The 22,428-nt window shown below is 48.5% G+C and overlaps 1 protein-coding gene across 1 annotated transcript; it reads left to right on the top strand.

The window, feature by feature from the left end:
* Positions 1-17,124: 17,124 nt before the first annotated feature.
* LOC100832124 (E3 ubiquitin-protein ligase hel2) lies at positions 17,125-22,136 on the top strand. Its single transcript, XM_010232396.3, has 7 exons — positions 17,125-17,480; positions 17,586-17,906; positions 19,120-19,328; positions 19,408-19,456; positions 20,208-20,297; positions 20,414-20,476; positions 20,614-22,136. The coding sequence occupies exons 1-7, from the start codon at positions 17,313-17,315 to the stop codon at positions 21,859-21,861; spliced, it is 2,148 nt and encodes a 715-aa protein (XP_010230698.1). The 5' UTR covers positions 17,125-17,312; the 3' UTR covers positions 21,862-22,136.
* Positions 22,137-22,428: the final 292 nt, after the last annotated feature.

Below are 22,428 nucleotides of genomic sequence, written 5' to 3' on the forward strand. Positions count from 1 at the left end.
TTAGATATGTTACCATCACATCATACTTTTCAAGATAGAATGAGTCTATAAGACAATTAATGAGTTTTTTTATGTTACCACAAATCATGTTATTCTCAATATTGACATAATAACATGCACTAATAACATATACATGTTACTCCACTAATTTATGGTACTATGCAATATTACTAGCCTAATACAACAACATAAATTAAATAATATCAAGTGACGCGACCGATGGATGACACAAATTATTATGTTTTTTACGGACGTGCGTAATACTGTAAAAGATAAAAGATCAAGCAAACATGGATGAGGCCGCGTTCCTCGCGCGGTGACCGTTTCATATTTGGAGATGATCAAACGTGGCGTGGCGAGGCAGCCCTCGCGCGGCGCGCCAGGCGTTCCGACGCTGCCTCCGCCCGGCAAGTTGGCTTTGATGTCTTTGGGAGCAGCCCGTGGAGCAGAGAAAGGCGTCGTTCCGGCCGAGTGGCTCGAAGGGCCGGTAGCCGCACTGCATGCACGTCCCGGGCTTCGCCGTCAGCACCGGGAGCAGCTGGTCTTCGCCGTCTTCGTGCACCGGGTCGTCCAAGATCATCTCCACGTAGGGGAACCACCACTCGGATCCAGTGCAGCGCACGCAGTGCCGGACGCCGCGCTCCTCGATGCGCAGGACAGCCTCAGGGACGCGCGGCCCGTGGTGTCGCCCGTGATGGTCCCGGCAGGCGGCGGCGGAGAAGGCGGCGTGGCACAGGAGGCAGAAGGCGTCCCGGGGTAGCCACGTCGCGTAGTCCTCGGATGCGATCGTGTCCTGAACGTGGCTCGGGTATATCGGTTCGCCGTCTGAGTAGTGCGTGGCGAAGACGAGCCGCCGGCCGCCAGCATGGGAGTTGACGACGTCGACCCGGATGACCAAGTGCAGCTGCCGCGGACTGTGGTGCGCGTCGCAGCAGTGGGGGCAGAAGGCGTGGAGGCAGGTGACGCAGAAGCACCGTCTCCGGCACGCCCCCCACAGGTCCGCCACTTAGAGCTCCTGCCTGCCATGCAGCAGCCTGGCCTGAGCGGACTGCACCGCGCTCCTCGGCGGCCAAAGGGACGTTGCTACCACCGGCTTCTTCCCGTGTCGCTTCGGCGACGACGGCACGAAATCTAATCCCATCGATCGATCGATCCCGATAACACGACCCAGTGCTTGATCATCACCTGGTTGTTATGTGTTGGGAGAGTTATTGTTATGCTATGATTAATTAGCAAACGAAACCTACTCGGGTACAACAGACAAGATCGAGAGCTACGCTGCTCTACGACTTCGGCGTACAAGGCTCCACTTGCAGACACTTAACGGCTCCTCCTGTACTGCCTAAATATATGGATGCAAAGAGACTCCTGTGAGAAATACTAACAGAGAAGAGGATTTTAGGGTTTGGAAGTGCACCCACCGCTCAATGAGGCCGGCCGTGTTTTTTTTTACAGCAAAAGACCTAACACAAGACTAAAGCTCGTACAACTTACATGATCTGATACTAACTGAATTAGAAATTGATAACAACTGATACTAGTTTTTTGTTAGAAGCTGAACTGATACTAATTAATTTACAACTAACTGAATTAGAGATCTCGCATATACATGTTTAACTACTCGCAAAAAAAAGAAACAAGTACCCGCAACAAAGAAAAAAAAACTATTTAAATCAAGGACAAGACTGCAGCGCGACGCACGCTCGTTAGTCTGAGCGCCCGTACGCCAGCCAAGCTGGCTAGTTCGCATGCGGATGTACTTGCATGCATGCATTCCGATGGTACTATGTGCTGGTTGCTGTTGCTGCATTAGTATGACGGGACATTTTAAAATGGTACCGCTGGTTGACAAATCATTTTCATTTTTGGATTTATTTCGACGAGACTTAGATCTCGTATACTCCCTCCGTTCCATATCAAATGACTCAAATTTATCTAAATATGAATGTATCTATACCTATAATTTAATGTCTGGATATACGTAATATTTCGGCAATTAAATTAGACCGAGAGAGTATATGAATATGTTCGGATGTCAGTTTTATCCATCCTATGTTACCACCTAGTAGCTTATGAAGTTACCACCACATTGGTGCATCAGATTACCACATGTTGCTTTTCTTGATTATTGCAGAGATCAATATCGTGCTTTTCCGGTGACATTTGTCTCTTATAAAATATGGTGGCAATTTGTATATTACAACATGGCAATGGAAGAGTCCTAAAAAATTTGGTCGGATTATACATGTCTCCTTTACCTTCACAATAACTTCTTACAAAATAAGGTGGCAATTTGTATAATACCGCATGGCAACACAAGAGTCCGAATTTTTTTTTTTTGAAACATACATGTATGCTAAATGTTACCGTCGGGACAACACTTACAAAATAGGGCGGTGACATGTGTAATAATGCTTGGTAGCGAAACAGTTCAAAAGAATTGGGTTGAAACATATACGTAAGTATGCTAAATGTTACCGACGCGCCAACTTCTTACAAATAGAGTGGGAACTTCTTACAAAATAGGGTGTCAACTTTGTACAAAATGCGTATGCTAAATGTTACCGACGTTACAACTTCTTACAAAATAGGGTGGCAACTTCGTACAAAATAGGATGACGACGTACAAAATAGGATGACGATTTTGTACAAAATAGGTTGGCAACTTCGTACAAAATTGAGTGGCAACTTGTCTATTACCCGCATGGTAATAAAAGGGTCGGAAAAAACTTGGTCCAAAATAGCTGTTAGCCGTTGTTACCCCATGACAACTTCTTATAAAATAGGATGGCAACTTGTGTATTACCTCATGGTAAGAGTCTAAAAAAGACCGGTCAAAATATACATTTCTACCAATTAACTATGATGACTGTGGTAACTCCTTACTAGATAGGATGGCAACTTATGTATTACTGTATGATAACAAAAAAGTCTAATTTTTTTTGTGAAAACATACGTGTCTTCTAAAATGTCATGTCATGGTAACTTCTTATAAAATAGGATGGCAAGTTGTATATTACCACATGGTAAAAAGACTCAGAAATAAAATTTATCCGAAATATACCCATGAGAGGTCTACTTTCGAAGCGGTCGTCGATACGAAACTAATGGCGAAAACGGATTGCGAATCGGACAAACGGTTTGATCTAAAAAAACATTTTAAAATTTGAAAACCAGTATTTAATGCGCTGATGTCATTGGTGTTGTTACTTTGACCTGTGTACTTCGTAATTGCACTTTTCTCTTCCTTTGTGCACAGCATATTTACCCTTGCATGCATACAAACTTGATACGAGAATACATTGCAGAGAAGCCGTCGCTCTGGAGAACACACGTGCGAATGTGCCAGCTATAACAGCAATCTATGGCCAGAATTGAGTCGCGCGGAAAGACCAGCGCGCAGACGTTCACCGGTTATAATTTCCGTTAAATCAAAACCGGTGTATGTAGGACCGTACATTGAGACTACGAAACAACCTGGTACGGATTTCGGCGAAATTGCATGGGGACAGCGATGTTCACTTCGATCCATAAACTCGCGAATTTGAAAAGCAACTCCTTAAATTTGATACGTTGGTCCATTTTAATCCAAAATGACAATGTTCAAGCCAAATTAGGTCACTGGCATCTAATTAATGAGGCTCTGGGGGTCCTTCTCGCAAGTTTCCGGCCTGCGGATTTTTTCGTTAAACCCCCAAGAATAAACTGGTCTCTAACTCCCGGTCCCCAGACCCAAATTACTCAAAGGCGAACTGAGTACAACCCAGGGCTGCCAATTTCCGCATCGTTTCCCCAATTTGACGCATGCTGCTTCGCCTTAGCAGTCGTTGTATATGTTTCGTCGCCGCCCGCAATTCCCTTCTCACCTCCCATGGACGGCACCGATGCCTCGTCAAAGTGGGTTCACCTGCAAGGGAGGCGATTCGATCATGTCCTGGCCCCCCGAGATGGGGACAGAACATCACGGCCGTAGGGAGACATCGAGCGGTGTAACAGGAGAGCAAGGATCTGATGTTCTAACACGGAACGAGGGAGAGGGTCTTCTGAATAAATCACACCCGTCGTCTCTTCGTAGCGTTGCCTGGACCGCGGGTTAGAGGCCAAAAAATTCCAGGAGGTTGAACAAAAGAAAACAACGGCCGCAAATTTGCAAAAAAAGACCCCCCCAAGCCATGTCAGACTTGGCCTAATTTGGCTCAAAGTTGTCATTTTGAACTAAAATGAACCAAAATGCCAAGTTTAAGGGGTCGTTTTTCAAATTCGCGAGTTTATGGATGAAAGTGAACATCGCTGCCAAGTTCATGGATCGACCATGCAGTTTTCTCTATACGGATGCAAAGAGGCTCGATCCTTCCTCCCGGCCAACCGACAGATGATTGCTCTCACTACATCTTATCTTGATTAAGTTAAGTTTGATCGAAGTACTCAATTTGTGTAGAAATGCAGGACAGCGCACCCCATACTTTGATTGTCCGATAAAATTCTTTGATCAACAAATTTTCATTTATTGGTAGTATTGTTTACACATTGTCAATTAATCGTAGGTGTATTCGTTGACGGCCATTGGTACTTGGTCCCCACTGCTTTCGTTGATGGCTAAGGATCATATGAAATTTGGGTGCAATCGTATGGAGACGGTAGCACAGGTTTTCTATGGACGGTTTGGGTGGCGCGCCGAGCGTATGCTGGATAATGTATGGTTTTGTTCCAGCCTTTTTTGCTTCATTTTGTACAACTTTGAGATGTTTTTTTCTGGATGATATTATGATACTTCGGTTAATAATAGTATGGTTGTGTGCATCAATCGATGCAGAGGCCGCGGTACTCCCTTCTTTTAAAAAAAAATCATAGGTGTATTCTAAACACCAATTTAATATTAATCATAGTGTATTTTGAATACCAATTTAATATTAATGCCACACAACTAAATTAATGGTCAAATTTTTTTCCTTCAAAATACATCTCCCGGATGGTGTAAGTAATAAGTACGACATAATATTGCATCACATAACTTTGGTCGAAATCTGGTTACATAAACAAACAACTCTTGGTATAAGCCCCACAAGGCTACTTCCTCTGATCTTACTTCATGTCCCGCCCGGACACAAATGGGAACTACGCCGCGGCCACGCCCATCAGCAGTGTCTCTGGGATGGCCCGATGCAGTGGCAGAACCTCCCGCCCGGCTACCCTAGGCAATTGCCTAGGCTCAAGCCCAACCATATAGTAGCAAATATCCAATTTGCTATCTTGATATTTATCGAGTGGCAGCGCACGGGCAAGTAACTATCTTTTCAACCATGCAAAGATTTGTCAGAAATACGAACGGAACGCGGAACACAGCTAGTCGTGGCAGCGCCAGGGAAAATTGCTAGTTTTTAATGAAATAGGTTCCCGGGTGAAAAGCCAAGTCCTCGAACTGGGGGCGCATAGGAAAAACGCTAGTTTTAATGAAATAGGTTCCCGAGTGAAAAACCAATTCAAGTCCTTGGACTGGGCGGCGGCGGCGCTTGCGGCATCACTCTCCCCCTTGGGGGCGCCGTTGGGGGAATGCTAGATCTGCGCTTGAGAGGATCTTGGCCGGTGGCTGGGCAATTGCTAGTTTGGCTCTGGTTTGCGTCGCCATGGCCTGGCCTAGCAAGTTCAATGCCTCGTTGTCTGTCGTGAAGATGGGGTGGTGGAAGACGGTGACGGGCTGATTCTGGAGCGTTCGCATACGGCAGACGCTGGAATTTAGCTTGTCCGGTTGTGTCTTCGTGGCCTCCAGATTTAGATGTTGGGTTGTGGTGTGCGGTCAGCGCATACGGCCCCGATAATTCCCACACCCTTCATAAGGTTTATAAGTATAGCTTCGTGGCTTTGGATTGTTCGATTGGTGTGTTTGTTTTGTCAGACTTGTTATATAAATAGATCAATAAAAATTTGATGCAGAGGTCAGGTTTCAACTTCCTTTTCGGAAAAGGTAAAAGTTTATAGAAATGAAAAAAAAAATCACCATTCTGTGCTCAGAGTTCCCTGATTCCCTGATGAAGTAATAATTTCGCTGTGAGATGCGCGTGGATCGGAAGGACTATTTTTAGCTTCCTTGTCCAGTTCGGACTTGGGATCAGCGCCGTGCCCGCGTAGGTTTCCGTTTGTAATAAATACTCGTACTATACATGACGACATAAAAGACTCGGTTTTAAAAGAAGCAGCGTATCGCGATCTATGGTTTTGAGGTCTGCGGCAATGCGGCGTCGCCGAAGCTTGACGACGCGGAGCAGGAGCCGGAAGCTGCGTCGCAGGGAGTTCTCGCTCTGAGGCCGATGGGGTCGTTGACAGCTGAGGAGGCCGTAGACATTCTGGTGTCCGTAAGGCAGGAGCTCCAAGTGGCGGATCTGTCGCAGACGTGCCGGAGGGAACGCTTCTGCATCGACTGCTCCCACGCCTTCTGCCCTCACTGCTGCTGGACCCACCACAGCCCGTCGTCGCACTTGGTCATCCGGGTCGACGCCGACACCGACGCCGCCAGCAACGGCGGGCGCGGCTGTCTCGTGTTCCCCACGCACTACTCGGATGGGCAGCGGATGTACCCGCGCCGCTACCAGGACATCATCGTTTCCAAGGACTACGCCACGCGGCTGCCCCGGGACGCCTTCTGCCTCCGCTGCCGCGCCGCCTTCTCCGCCGCCTCCTGCCCGGACCACCACCGACGCCGTCACGGGCCGGACCTCCCCGACGCTGTCCTGCGCATCGAGGAGCGTGGCGGGCGGCACTGCGTGCGCTGCACGGGGTCCGAGTGGTGGTTCCCCTACGTGGAGATGATCTTGGACCACCCGCTCGAAGAGGATGGCGACGGCGAGCACCAGCTGCTCCCGGTTCTGACGGCGAAGCCGGGGACAGCATGCAGTGCGGCTACCAGCGCTTCGAGCCACACGAACACGGGAACACCGCCTTTCTCTGCTCCACGGACTGCATCCGCAGACACAAAACGGAGCTTGCCGGACGGAGGCAGCGCCGGGACGCCAGGCGGGCCGCGCGCGGGCTGCCTCGCCAAGCAACATATGATTATGACTAGGCAATGCGACATACGACAGAGCTTGCCGGACGGATCGGAGGGAGTACTTTTTTTCCCACTAAATTATCCAAAACCACCTTATGGCATTTGTTAACCAAAACCACCAATTTGTTATTGTATTTCATTTCAACTAACCACCGCTTAATCTGTTGCACATGGTCTAAATAGTCACTAGATCATGAAGGCGGCCTTGCTGCGCCGGTCGGTTGCGACAACCTATCTATCATGGATGAGAAACAGTAGAAATTTGTTCAAACATATGGTGAAATTTCAAATTTGAGTGGTTGAAATATGTAGAAATTTTCCCCGCAAAAAAAAAGAAATACGTAGAAATTTGAATCAAGTTATCAACAGGTAACACTAAAGAAAAACGTTATCGACAAGCAATTGCAACTCCTTGTTAGGTACCCCGTAGCATTGCAACAGCAGTAGAATCATAGAGAACACTCTAAGGCTCCGTTTGGCATTGCGGTGGATTATTATAATTCCGTTTTTTCCCACTTTTTCACTATTTTCGTGTTTGGCTAACCAATTTTTTCCTACATTCATCTGTATTTTTCCATAGCAAATTATAAAATAAGTTCAGCGTAGCACAGTTCAGCAATGCCAAATTGAGCCTAAGCCTAAAGACTACAACAGGTGCTACACTGGGTAGAGAAACATAAATAATTAGTTTAATAGGAATGTGCGCAAAAGTATTCTAGAACCCGTGGTCCAACTGAAAGCAATATTTCAAAACATCAAGATGGTCACTTCAAAATCGCATAATGCGTTGTCTTCAAGTTTTCAACACTGACATTACACCTTCTCCTCCTGTCATGTAAGCACATTGTGCAAAGTCTTTACCATGGCAACACCCAACTGAAAAATCCAAACAAAAAAATTGAATAACCAGTCTGAAACGAAAACTTGAATCATACACTTAGAATTTGTCCAATGGCTGCACCAATTTGCCAACCCGACAGGGTCATCCGAGAAATAAAGCTAGATGCCCCCTGACAAAAAACTGAAGATAGTGTTTAAAATAAATTAGCAAGCGTGACAAGCTCTGTAATCCAGACCAGCATGAAAATACACTTCATGTACTCTTTAAAAATTGAAGAAGTCAACAACTGAAGATATAATTCATGAGAAATGACAATACAATATGTGTAAATATTGCAATACCTTCACGATCTGAACTGTTGAGGCGATCAACTAAAATGCCAAGCAAGAATCGTTCAGCTGAAAAAAAGGTGCCAATGTGTGTAGATCCATCAACAGGGGAGCGCCGCCACGGCCTGCAGTCGGGAAGGGGAAGGGAAGCACCTTCGTGGTGCCCACCCGAGGCGGTGTGAACCAGGGAGGTGATCTCAATGGCCGGAAGAGCCGAAGAAGGGCACAAGAGAAGCGCCGTAAAATGATTATTCAAGAACCATGGAATAGCCATGGCTTCCGAAGGAACCAGAGTTGACGCGCAGACGAAGGGAAACGAAAATGCGAAGATTATCCAATCAAGAAAAGGAGAAGTAACACACCCACTATCCAATTTATTGAATTAACATCCATCGTTAATTAGGGAATGGTTCAGACACGAGAGGACACACCATGAAATTCTGATCGGGTGGTTCGTGGTGGAAAAAATGTATCATCTTTCTCTTATACATTTTGTCCTCCTGAAAAATTAAATTGAAACAACAGATTATAGAAGAGAATCATTGGATTAATTGATTTGTACACTAAAACTACGTACTACAGAAGCTCTAACCTGAAACAACAGCTCTACCGATGCAAGATGATCTTCAAAGAAGAGCTCAACTTGGTCTTCCATAGGGCTAAAGGAAAGAAATATCATGCTTTCCAAGATCATTGCAGCATTTAGATAGATTTTCATTTACATTCCATCATTGTACATATTATTTTAACTTTAATAAATTGTTGTAGGTCTTTTGGCCTACAGTTTCCATCAAAAAAAAACCCTGAAACAACAGAGGAGAGGAGAGTTGCTGAGTTGGGCCCTACCGACTAGGAGCAGGCGATGGAGTGCTGCCCGCTAAAGTTTGCAGAATCGGCGGTGATTCGTGGGAGTCGAGGAGACAGACAGACAGTGCCACGGCGAGTCGGCGAGACCGAACGGGGATCCGTGACCTAGCGCCGCAGGCAGGGCCAGGGGTGGGCATTGGGGTGGGCTGTGGCGGAGCAACGTGGGGCTTAGGCGGAGGCGTGCGGAGCTGGAAGAACGCCGGTGGGTGCTAGTTATTTATAATCCCTCTCATCTAACGGCCAAGAATGACCAACTCATTAAATCTGACGGCTAGGAGAGTGAAGCACTGAGAGGGCACTTTTGATGCAGAAATTGGCATGAGCGCCCTAGCGCCCCGCGAGCCGCTCCTGCGACTCATGGGGCGACACCCCGCCGCCACCCCTAGTTCTCCCTCTCCGCGCCTCTCTCACCCTGCCGCTGCCGCCGGCCGCCCCCCCACCCACCCCAATCTCCTCCTCTCCCCCCATCCTCTCCCCTCACTTCCCTCTGGCTCGCGCGGCACAATTGCAGCAGCGCACGCAAGGCCCGCGACGGCATGACTCCGGCGGTGGTGGCTTGTCCTACAGCTGCGATGTCGCTTGGGCAGGCACGCGGTGGGGTGTGCGGATCTGTGGAGGCGCAATTCCGGCGGCGGTGGCACGCAGACGTGGGGCAGCGAGACACGCGGTGGGCTTGCTGCTCGTTGGCGGGCCTCGAGCTGCTCCCCGGGGAGCCCGTATGGCAGAGTGCCGCTACTGCAGGTGCTGCGCTGTTGGTTGGACAGTGCGCTCCACGGCAGGGCGCTGCGGTTCTCCGGCCGGCGTGCGTTGTTGCTGTGATGCTGCTGAGATGGGGCCTGCGCCCTAGGGGCTGCGGGGGTGTGGTGGCCTAGAGGGTGCTCGGCCACCGGTGTGTTGGGTGGTTCGGGAGTTGGCTCAGGAGGCGTGCTTGAGACGTGTTGGCCGGCTTGACTGGCCACACGAGGGTGGCCGATGAAGGAAATATGTCCTAGAGGCAATTGTAAAAGTATTATTTATTTCCATGTTCATTATTAATGTTTATTTCTTTATGCTATAACTGCTATGATTCTTGAATATGAGATTCAAAGGAAAACTCATAAGCACGTGTAGAGAGATAAACACCAAGTTATCCTAGTCCCGCCTCTAGGACTAGCTCATGTGTCGAGAACAAGGGTGCCGAACAAATCCAATTCCATGATATACTACGAGATCGTCTGTCACTTGTTGTTAGTATTATCATAAGATTGTTATCGTATACTCACGTCCTTAGACCATGAGAATATCAAGTCCCTTCATACTGGAAGACGTGCTTTGATGGTTATCAAACGTTACCCGTAACTGGGTGGCTATAACGGTAATCTTCAGGTATTTCGGAAATGTATGTCTAGCGACTCGATAGTTCAAGATTGGGATTTGCTCAGTCCGGAACGCTTCCTGGGAACTGAAGGTCACCGAGAGCGTGATTCACCCCATGGGCTGCACCACTCCGGGGTTGATCCCCCGGAACGGGTCGGTGGGCTTCATCTGCTCCAGTGGCAGCTCAAGCTTTTCCACCAGCTTGGCGGATAGCAGGTTGAGGCTTGCCCCGCTGTCCACCAGTACCTTGGTCACCGTCACGTTGTTTATGTCGGCGACACTATGAGGGGGAGCACCCCTGAACCCAAGGGACGGATCGGGTGATCGTCCGAGTTGAAGGTGATCGGCACGTGCGACCACCTCAACGGCTGCTGCACCTCCACGCTGGGGAGGAGGGCGAAGACCTCACGCGTAAGCCGCTTCACGGCAGCGTGAGACGTGAGAGCATACGCTCCCCCGTGGATGCAGGCGACGTCGCGAGGCTCCTGGAAGCCGGGCTCGTCGGCGTCGGCGTCGCTGTAGACATCCTCGTGCTGCTCAGCGCGAGGTTTGTCGTGTCCCCGGGGAGGCCGGTCCTTGCCTCCGCGGGCCTGACCGCGAACCCCCACGGGTTCTCCTTTGTCGCCACCGACTGCGCCCCAGCCTGCTCCGCCGCGGGGGTTGTTCGGGCCGTCTCGGGAGAGGTGCCTAATGTCCCGGCAGCACGGCACTCCTCGTGGCGCTGCTCGCGCTTCTCCTTGATGGTCTGGAGAGTGCGGCAGTCCTGCGCGTCGTGGGTGGCGTTGGTGTGGATGGGGCAGTGCGCGGCCGCTGCCGGCTTGCTGCCCGATGCTCCCGCCGACGCCGCCTTCTTGGTGGCCTCTGGGGAGCCCCCGGCTCCGCGGCAAGCACTTGCTTCCCGCCGCGTTTCCGGGAGCTCTTCTTCCCGGAGCCCTCTGGTGGGTTTGCCGCTGCTTTGGCGGCAAGCTCGGGCGCCAAGCGCCCTTCCACGGCCATCGCGCACTTGTGTGCAAGAGCGTAGAGATCCCTTGTGGTCCAGATCCGGTGCGTGTTGAGCTTCTCACGCATCTTCGGGTCTCGAACGTTGATAGCGTACGTGTTGATGATGGCGGCCGCTTCCGCCTTAGGGATGGAGTAGGAGAGGTTGGAGAACCTGTTGGTGAAGTCCCGCAACGTCTCCTCCGGTTTCTGCACGACCGTGTGCAGCTCCGCCATGGTTCCCGGGCGCTTGTAGCTGCCCTAGAACGCGTTCACGAACTGCTCGCGCAGGTCAGCCCAGGAGGCTATGGACCCAGCGGGCAGGTTGAGCAACCAAGTCCTCGCTGATCCTTGAGGACCATCGGGAACCAGTTGACCCTGACCTTGTCGTCAGCACCAATGGAGTGCATGCCCAACGTGTAAGTCAAAAGAAAATCCTTGGGATTCACCGTCCCGTCGTACGTCCCGAGAGCCGGCGCTCGGAACTTGCGGGGCCATGTCACCCGGCGCAGCTCGCGAGTGAACGCGGCGTAGCCGTCCTCGGCGCCCATGTGAGCATCTTCCTACTCCTCTGGGCGCGGGCGTTCTGCTTCACGCCGACGCCGGCGCTCCAAGCGCGGGCGGAGGTCTTCCTGCTGGCGGGCGTTCAAGACGCTTCGCGCGTCACCCCATGTAACGGTCGGTGACGAATCCGAGGACCCCACGGGATCCTCGCCTCTTTTCCCTCTCGGCGGGGGAGGGTGTTCTCCGTGTCCCGAAACGCAGGGCGCGTCTCCGCGTCCCGAGTTTTGCCCTCGGCCTGAACCAGCCGGGGCGCCCTCGCCTTGCGGCTGCTGGGCGGCGAGTGCGAAGAGCGCATCTAGCTCCGCACTCCATGCTTCATGCACCGGCGTGCCTTGTGGTGGCTCATAGCGCACCATGACACGCGCGGCTATAATGGCTTCCGCCGGGGTCTGGGCGGGAGGCTATCGATTCTCCGACCAGCTGCCCTCCGCCCTGTCACCTGGTGCCCTCGGGTGAGTGGCGCGAGACTCCGTCGGCATCGCTCGTGACGCGCTGTGCTTGTGGCGCAGCTGTCGCTGCGCATCTTCGGCCCATGAGTGGACTCGCTGGCCGCTCGCGCGGCTGGCTCTGGCGCTGGGAGCCGCAGGCGCCCTCGGCCAGTTGTCTGCCGATGGCCAAGGAGGTGGAGGCGGCAGTTGCGACTGCTGCTGGTGCCGTGGAGGGGACCCCTGGTCCCCTTGTGCTTGTGACGCGTGCGCAGCGTCATGGGACCGAGTGCGCATGGCGAGAGTGTCGCGCAAGTCGACCTGGGGCTCGTCTGCCTTCTTGGGCGGCATGGCGAGCTAGTTGTTGAAGACGTCGTAGGGTGTGGATGACGATGACGCCGGCGGTCACCCGAAGCTCTCTGCACGCCCCCCTACCTGGCGCGCTAGATGTCGGAGTACGGTCTCCGGCACCGGGGATACCGAGCACCTCCTTTTTGGTTCGGTGGAGGGCAAGGTGATCGCTCCAGCGATCGCCGGCGTGGAGATAGACACGAAGTGTAGACACAAGAGTTTACTCAGGTTCGGGCCACCCGGAGGTGTAATACTCTACATCCTGCTTTGAGTTGTATTCACAAGTTTGAGTGCGTACAGATCACCCAGGGAGTTCCGGGTTGGCTCTTTGGGTGAACTCTGTGCTATCTTCTAATCACTCGGGTTGGAACCCATTGACCGATGGCATTGGTCCTCCTTTTATAGACAAGGAAATACCACAGGTGCCAATGCATGCAGCGTGACACGTTGCCTATACGCGTGTCACAGCCGCACGGAATACACTTTGGTTGATCCGCGCTGGACGCCATGCAGCGCCCTGTCTACTGTACATGGTAGAAAAACGGTTCGCAAGGTAGTCGCCCTAGCCTTGTTTAGCAAGACTAGGCCTGCCGATAAGACTCATGTCGGTGCATTAATGCACTGCGCCCGCCGTCTTGTCCTGTCTTCACTGTTCTGCGGGTCCCGCCTACATGCCCGAGCGCGGGTTGCTAGGGTGCACCCTCCCGGCTAGCGCACCTGCTAGTTGCCGAGAGGCGTTCCTTCGGCTTCCCAGGACCGGGGTTCCCGGGAGCATCTTGTACTCGGCCCTTAGCTTCACCTTTACTAAGGGTCGTTTCCTCGAGGCAGGCTTCCCGGGAGGCCTTCCTGACGAGGCTTCTGGCGACCCACGCGTCCCGTATCAGTGGGACCCCGTGGGCCACTGGTACAACAGTAGTAAATGTTGGATACTGGATGTAAACATGGTATGTTGGATATTGGATGTAAACTGGGATATATTTAGTTCATCATGATGCATGTTGGTCTATTTAACTTGTCTCTGAATTAAATGCTATTTCAAACACACTTTCAAATGGAAAGCAGAATATTTCTCTATTTATCTGGACATGAAGCATGTTGGTCTATTTATCTTCTCTCTGAATATTTCTCTATTTAGCTGGACATGAAACAGAAATTCAAACACACTTTGAAACTGAAATTCAAACATAATTTTAAACTGATATTCATATCCAAACTGAATTTGACACAACAGTCATTCATTACAAACTGAACTTTCCAATTAGATGAAACCCCTTGTGATCAAAGCAGTTAATGCATACCCAATTGCACAAGCTCCTACTAACATCAAAATGCATAACTCTTTCCTATCCTGCCCCTAATCTCTTCCAAATGACTCCTTTCAATCAACTTCTTCTCTTTCTTCATCTCCTTGATCACCACTTCCAGCTCAGCTACTATCTGGAGTAGCTTTCGATTTTCACCTTCCAAAGCAACTAGCATGTTGCTGTTCTGCCTCTTCTGCAGTGTCAAATCATTTCATCAGTACAATTGCCCTGCGTTTCAAAATTTCCAACCAAAATGCATCAACAAACATGGGCACAAAATTGAGATGGAGAGCGCCATCAGTAATTCACCAAATCTCACCTTGGACGATGCCCTATGGTCCCAGTAAGCCTCACCGATCACCTTGGCCCAACCGCCGCCGCCCGCTGTACTCCACCTACTGTTGTCGCCGCCGCCTCCCAATCCTCCTCCGTCTCCGCCTTGATCGTGGCCGCCACCCATCTGCCGCGAATCATGCCGCTCGGGAGCACGCATCAAGTGTTTGGTCTCTCACCCCAGGTCAGTCCTCCGTCTCTCGCCCAAGCTCGGCACGCCGGCGATTCTAGGGTTACGACAGAGTCAGGCGGAAGAGGAAAGGGTGTGGAACAAGTTTTTTTAAAAGAAAAGTCGCTTTTCTGATGTCCCTGAGAGCTGGATCGAGGAGTAAGATGCAATCTTCTCAGGGGGGTTCTTGCAAAAACTCATAACCGGCTAAAACAACCACGTGGCACCGTATGATTGGCATGGACCTCTAACCAATCCGCATATCAAGTTTAGGGACTAGCTTTGCTCATTTGTGTGACGAAAATGCTCCCACCACTCAGGTTTTGGGACTAGCGGTGCAATTACCTCTTAATTATAAGATAAGGCACTAAGAGATGATATATTGTACAACATGTTTTGTTGTCTTATCTAAATGACGTGGAACACATAAGAAAAGATAGCCTTATCAACCATTTTAGATGCCCTTAATACCTTTCCAACGGATCCGGACCCATCAGGAGATTCGACACTTGCTGAGCGTGACCGACAAAACAAGCTAACGGTTCTGTTTTTATCTTTCCAAAGGAGTTGTAGTTTGTTAGGAAAGTTAGAGATAGACTTGGATTTCGGCCTCCTTCCTCATGGTGGACGAAATTCCCTCTTCCTCCACCTTTATATACTCCATGTGTTCCCTATGGAGCCTCGGGTTTTGTTTAGTTAAAAGTTAGCCATCGTTGTAACTTTGTGTAATCATGTGTGTCGGCTAGACCATCTGCTTTACCGCTTTCGGAACCCCAATTTATCGTCTCATTGAGGCATTGGTTTAATATAGCATACTCGCAATTTCAGATTGCATCCGCTATTTATCTTGTTCTTCGATTGCTTGCAGGAACAAAGACCTTCGTGGTCAGGTTGATCGTGTCCCCGCGTGATCAATAACCTTCTGAAGTTGGTGTATCGATTGCTAAGACGTTGTCTGTAAACCGTAGTCGGATCATCAACGTCAACTCCTACCCAAATCGAGAGATACCAATCTCATCGAAAGATCAGGCCCCAGAGACTGGGCAAAGGAGGATCTTGTACACCACAACGATTCACTTCCTCTTTTCTAATGTATATTCGTAGGGCTCACGCGGAAGCTACGCGCGGTACATACTTACATGCAAGGAAAATAAAAGAAGAGGAAATAAACCACTGTGGTTTTCATGGTCTTTGTTAAGACAAAGTTATACGTCAATCAACACACATGGAAGGTGCGAGACAAGAACATCATGTTCTCCTTGTGGCGGTCCGTGTTGCGACCCATCGGCGGCGAGGATCCTAGGTGGACGTGTGTGCGGAGAGATTCTCCATCGTGGCAGCTCGAGAAGTTTTGTGTGACACCTGCTGGCTGTATCAGTCGGTAGATCGCCACGTGTACGTTAGAAGGCAAGTTGTAATTTCTTATCTTCTATGGTTTTAGATGTAACTCGAGCTACATCCCCTGTAACACGCATATTTCAACCTTCAAAAAACATTCTACGTTACCTTCATCCTAATAAACTAATTTGCTCTCTTTTTTTTTGCCCGGAAGCTAATTTGCTCACATAATTTCAAAAAAAATAAAATATATTCCTGCCTTAAAAGAAACATCCTGCCTAATTTGTGGTCGGTGCGGGCAACAAACCCACCTAGCGGGTGGGGTCCACCGGTTATCCTTTCCCCTTATATCTCCAAACTGTAAGGTTATCCTTATCGTCTCTCCCATTCTCCCCCTCTCTATTGTACTGGCTCCAAAACACCGTCACACACCACCGACAGAACGGCGCGGATCGAACGCTGTCGTGCGACACCTGCTCGGATCAAGGCTAGATTGGGGGCATCGACGCGGATCAAGGCCAGATCAAGGCGCCGGTGCGGACCGGCGCCGGATCAAGGCCGGATCGAGGGCAAATCGAGGCGCTGGTGCGGACCACCGACGGTTCAAGGCCGGATCGAGGGCATCGGCGCGGATTAAGGCACTGAACAGGCCAGATCGGGGTGCCGGTGCGGACCGCCGACGGATCAAGGCACTGACGTGGATCAAGGCGAGGGGTACACTGGCGTAGATCGTGGCGCCGCGGCACACCGCGGCCGTGGATTTAGTCGCTGCCTCCATATGCCATCCGAAGGTCCTCATGGATCTGACCGACCACCGTACGGTCTGGCTGGTCACCATCCCCTTTATGTGTTTTCTTTATATTTTTACTGCATTTTTTTTATCAAATCCGATGGTCTTTTTCCAAATATTTTAAAAGTTTCTCAAAATTGCTGAGAGTTCATCTCATATATTTATTTTTATTTTTTAGAATACTATTGATATTTCGTTTTAATATTCTTTTTTTTTTAAGTTTCTGAAAATTATCATAAGTTCATCTTAAGAACTTCTAACTTTCTGAATTTGTTGAAAGTCATCTCAATATTTTGGACTTTCAATTTTTTTAAAGTCCTAAAAATATATTGAAAATTTATGTTTCACATACTGAAAAGTCCTCTAAATTTGAAATTTACAGGTGGCGTGAAGTCTGTGCGAATTTACAGCGCACACAGCCCACATTCCCCAATCCCACAGTGATTGACCACCTCCAACGACCTTGTTGCGTCGTGTGCAGTCGAGTCGAGCGGACCCCTCCTCCCCTCCGCCCTCGCTTCTCGAACCTTCTAGTAGATTCCGCCGCCGCCACCCCGCTCCAAATCCTCCTCCTGCCCCGCCTACTCCGCGCTCGCCGCCGCCTTCCCCTGCCGCGGGGCCCGAGATGGACGACGCGTGCGCCGTCTGCGCGGAGCCGCTCGAGTGGGTGGCCTACGGCGCTTGCGGCCACCGCGAGGTCTGCTCCGCCTGCGTCGCCCGCCTCCGCTTCGTCCTCCGCGATCAACGCTGCTGCCTCTGCATGGCCCACTGCCCCGCCGTCTTCGCCACCAAGGTCAGCACCTAGGGTTTGCTCTGCGATTTCCTCTGTACCCCCTCGCGCCCCGCGAATGACATTTACAATTGCCCTCATTGCTGTATTGGTTTTTTCGCTGTCTAGGCAATGGGGGACCGCACGAGGGTGATCAGCGATTTCTCGGCCCTCCCGGTTGCACCCGGCGAGGGGAAGGCTGGGGAGTACTGGTACCACGAGGACACGCAGGTGTGGTTTGACGATGCCGACCATTACAGGGCAGTACGCTCGATGTGCCGGATTTCTTGCACTGTTTGCGAAGGTAGCAGCAGCAAAAGAGTGAAGAAGGGCCGTAAGGTGGGCAAGCCGAAACATAATGTTAAGTTTGGGAGCATCGAGCAGCTCAAAGGGCATCTGATCGACCAGCATTGCTTGTACATGTGTGACCTTTGCTTGGACGGGAGGAAGGTGATGTTATTCATTTTCTACTTTTCCTTGTTAACTGGTGTAACTTTAATCATATATTCTCTAATGTGAAGATGCTTGCTGGTAATATTCGTAGTATCGTGTAACACTAGGCAGATAACCTGGTGCAATGTGGTAATACCAAGTTACCAACTATCATTTCATTCCGGACATGATAATTTGTCGCAAGCAATTAACATGATAATTCTTAGGTCGTGTTGTTAGTTGTTACATCGTGCTATAAGTATCAGTTACACACTAGCAGGTCAATTAATACCAAACTAGTGTTGTCATAGATTTTGTTTGTTCTCGTCTACTTATCTAGTATCTAGCAATGCAAGTACTGTCTGGTATCTGTTGAGCTCGCTATTTTCTGGTAGCCGAATACAGTACTCTACACATCAACTTAACGCATGGCATCCCATGTTTTAATCCACCAACGGTTGATATTTCGTATATTTTGATCGCATTAAGACCATGACAAACGTTCATGTATTCCTAATAGACCAAATCCTCTAACCTTATTGGTGTTCGCTCACCTTTTTTGTGCACTTCAATATCCAAGTATATATTACATAAGGTGCTACCAGGTGATGGATTGAATATTTTCATAACATTTGCGATTTGGAACTTTGTGTGTACAAATGGACATTTACAGTTTTACACCACTATCAGTTGACATGTACTCCCTCCATCCCATACTAAGTGACTTTCCATTACATGTATCTAGACACTTTTTAGGCATAGATGCATCCATATTTGGGCAAATTTGAGTCACTTAATATGGGACAGAGGGAGTTCTTGCTTAAATCAGTTAGAAGGATGCCAAGTATATTTGTACTCTATTTTCAACCTGATGCGTAATGATTTAATGTTTGGCAAGTTGCCAAACGCCAACTGCTACCTCCGTCTGGCATAATGGTGCTGTCAATATCATTTTTTTTGCATTTTTTCCCTTCATTTATTTCAGTTCTACCAGCATTGCCAAGTACATTTGAACATACATCCTGGTTGGACACCTTGGTTTGTAGCCTCAATGAACATTTTCATGTATTCCAGGTTATCTGCAATTTACTCGCGAGTAAACTTGAAATAAGCAGATAACTTGAAATAGGCAGAAACTTGATATCCTCAAATTATGAAATTAAATTGCCTAGTGCTAAATACCAAGTTACCAACCTATAATAAGTTCCTGAACTGTTGTTGTCTTGGGCAGGTATTTACTCGCGAGCAGAAACTTTATACAAAGCCTCAATTAAATCAGCACATAAAATCCGGTGATTCTGAGGTTGATGGCTCGGGAATTGAGCTCAGAGGTTTTGTAGGGCACCCAATGTGCAAGTTTTGCAACAGCCCATTTTATGGAGATAATGAACTAGATACACATATGACAAGAGAACATTATTCTTGTCACATATGTCAGAGGTGCTCTTCAACCATTATTTTACTAGTCGGAGCATAAGTACAAAGTAATGCTATCTCTGACTTTGTGAATTTTTTACAGGCAGCATTCTGGGCAATGTGATTATTTCAGGAACTATGATGACTTAGAGGTATGCCGTATCAAGCTGTCAAACTTGCATTACAATAAGAGCACTATCTTAGATTTAGGCACAGTCAAAAAAACATTACACTCATGCAAACATTGCATGTAGTAAGAACTATATACTAGAAAGATATGTAAGTGGATACTCGACGATTGAATAGAATTTGCACGTTTAATCTATTGTTCCTATCTCCGAGTTTATATTTATTAGGTATACCTTAGACCATCAATGTAATAACTGTGTGGTCACGAGGTGCTGCATGTTAGGAGGAAGCAGATTGGCACCTAGTCTCTGATTAGGTACCCCAGAGGCTCAGAGGCCCAGAGTCCTAGGCGAGGGTGTAGTGTAGTACCTATGCGCTGCATAGGAACACTCAGGCCAGGTGGGTGCCTTTTCGAACACTGTAATTAGTAATATTAATTTAGTTGGTGCCATATCACTTTCTTAGATGAAGTTCATGTCTGGAGCAGTTAATCTGTCTTCTAGACCACCATAACATATTGGTTATCTATTCAACATAGAGCTGTGCCTGTTAGACCTCTTACCTTCTAGTATGGGCATAAACATGATTTCCATTTTGGGGTGCCGATACATGTCATCATCACCCCTAGATTTTTCATTTCATATCAATCCTATGCTACAAATTTAGTGTCAGGCGCTTCTTTAGATTTCAAGTTATTATTTAACAAGTTGCTAAAGAGCTCACACTAGTATAAATTTCATGCTATTATCTAACATGTTGCATGGGCATATTCAGGCGCATTTCCGGTCAGACCATTTCTTCTGTGAGGACAGGGAGTGTTTGGAGAATAAGTTTGTTGTCTTCCAAAGTGAAGCAGAGCTCAAGGCAAGTCAAACACCATTTATATATCATTATTCATATTCACTGGACATGTTACCAGATTAGTTCTTAGCACTTCGTTATAACTTGTCAACACCAAATTTTTCTTATGTTCATTCCAGAGGCATAATGCTGTGGAGCATAGGGACCTCATGCATCATGCACGGAAGAATCTTGCACTCCAGGTCTACAAATGAATCTGCCTCGTTTCTACTCTTTGTTAAGTTTAGACTTCCGTCTGTTGACACACTTGCATATTTGTATGGATGAAAAACATGAGTATCAGTAATCTGATTTAATTTACCTTGCTTACCATTGTCAGACATCAACCGGTTCTAGAGAATGGAGTGAGCAAGAGAGGAGTCATGGCAGAGGTAGGAGGAATAATGCTTGGGGCCCCATTGGTGCAGTTGACAATACCTTGCTGTCTGTGCGTAGCATTGCAAATGTGGGCCGTGGCTTGGGAAATCAAGTCACTTCTGTTGCAGCTCCCTTGCCATCATTGAGTATTTGTTCTGGTTCTGGGCAATCATCACAAGCGGGCCAAAGCTCTGGGACGAACCGTGTATTGCAGCAATCATACTTCTCTCCCCTCTCCCGTCAGGAGGTCCCTGATGCAAGAATAGGCTCTGTTCTTCAAGAAGCTTCATCCCCTCCTGTATCAGAAAGTTATACGCCAGCACTTAGTCGGAGCTCAAGGAATGCTGCAAGGATAAGGGACGAGGCATTTCCTCCTTTACCAGGCATTAGTAACAGGAGTGCTGCTTTAACGCAGCAAGGGGTAAGAAAGGTAACTGAGAACACTCGTGCATCCGGTTTCCAACAGCAGAGCAAGGGAACTGTGATTACACACCAGCTTAGGTCCGTTGAAAATACCGACTCTATCCCTTTTGATTCAAGTCGTTCCCTAAGTTCGCCTATGCCCAACCCAAGTCCTGACATTAGCGGATCTTCAAGTCTGTCTTCTGCTGGAAATGAAAGGAAAGGCACACTTGTAAACAGCCAGATGTGCCCTGTGGAGGATGTTCGTGCAGCAAATAATTTCCTGGTTGAAAGAATTCGGACTGCCTTAGGGATGGATCAAGATAGGTACACAATGTTTAAAGAGCTCTCTGTGGAGTACCGTCAGGGTGTTATCAATGCTTCAAAGTACCTTTCATATGTTGAGCAATTTGGTCTCTCGCACCTCGTTCTTGAAATGGCTAGGTTACTGCCTGATCCTCAAAAGCAAAAGGAACTTGCTGATGCATACTACACCAACTTGCGTCTTACAAGCCTCCAAGGAAATGGTGGTGGTGGAACTGTTACCTCAAAAGAAGGCAACCGAAAAAAGAAGGGGAAGGGCAAAGTTCCTGATGCTACAGGAACTACTAGTGCTACAAAGGATTCACCTGAAGATAAGTTCCTGAAAGCTACCCGCAAGCTTCAGTCTCCGGAAGGAAATTCTAGAGTGGTCCTAAGAGAAGGGTGTGGAGCAACTAGCGGATCTTCTCATGAGCTGGGGTGGCCTGTGAAGGGAGCTTGGCAAAACCATGGAGGACAGAGACTCTTGAGCAATCTGAAGAAGTAAATTCGGTTCTGCAGGTTGAATTACCAGCTTATCTGCTGTGAAATGTTGACATTTCAAGGCAAACTCGAAAGGCGGTGAGGTAATTATTAGTTTGCCTTCTGGTAGGTTTTTGTCTTGGAACAAACTAGTTTGCATGAATCTGTATGGGTTACATATGTATGGAGTACTGTGGACGTTGAAGGAGTAATTTGGACTACCTAGGTCATTTGCGGACATTGTTAGGAGAAACTGATAGCTATCAGAGCCATTGTGCTTCATTCATGATGTTTGTGGCAGGATTTTATTTCGAAGTTGCCGTCTACTCTCTTCGTTCCATAATTTTTGTCGAAATATTACATGTATCTAGACACGTTTTAAGAATAAATACATTCATATTTTGGCAACAAGAATTATGGAACAGAGGGAGTAGATTTTATTTCGTTGAATCCACCTAACAAACGTTGCAAGATGTGGATGCCGCGAGTCGCCATAGAAACGGTGCAAAATTTGCAGGTTCCATGACATTCCAGATGCGTCACAGCGTCAGGCTGTAGAATGCAGATCGATGTGGAGTATTAAACAGGGAAC

Source organism: Brachypodium distachyon, chromosome 2, assembly GCF_000005505.3.
Source record: "Brachypodium distachyon strain Bd21 chromosome 2, Brachypodium_distachyon_v3.0, whole genome shotgun sequence".
In the NCBI taxonomy this organism is placed as follows: domain Eukaryota; kingdom Viridiplantae; phylum Streptophyta; class Magnoliopsida; order Poales; family Poaceae; genus Brachypodium; species Brachypodium distachyon.

Coding starts and splice junctions, on each gene's coding strand:
- LOC100832124 (XM_010232396.3), top strand. CDS start 17,313: ATGGACGACGCGTGCGCCGTCTGCGCGGAGCCGCTCGAGTGGGTGGCC. Junction 19,329..19,407: donor TCTTGTCACATATGTCAGAG/GTGCTCTTCAAC, acceptor AATTTTTTACAG/GCAGCATTCTGGGCAATGTG. Junction 19,457..20,207: donor GGAACTATGATGACTTAGAG/GTATGCCGTATC, acceptor GGGCATATTCAG/GCGCATTTCCGGTCAGACCA.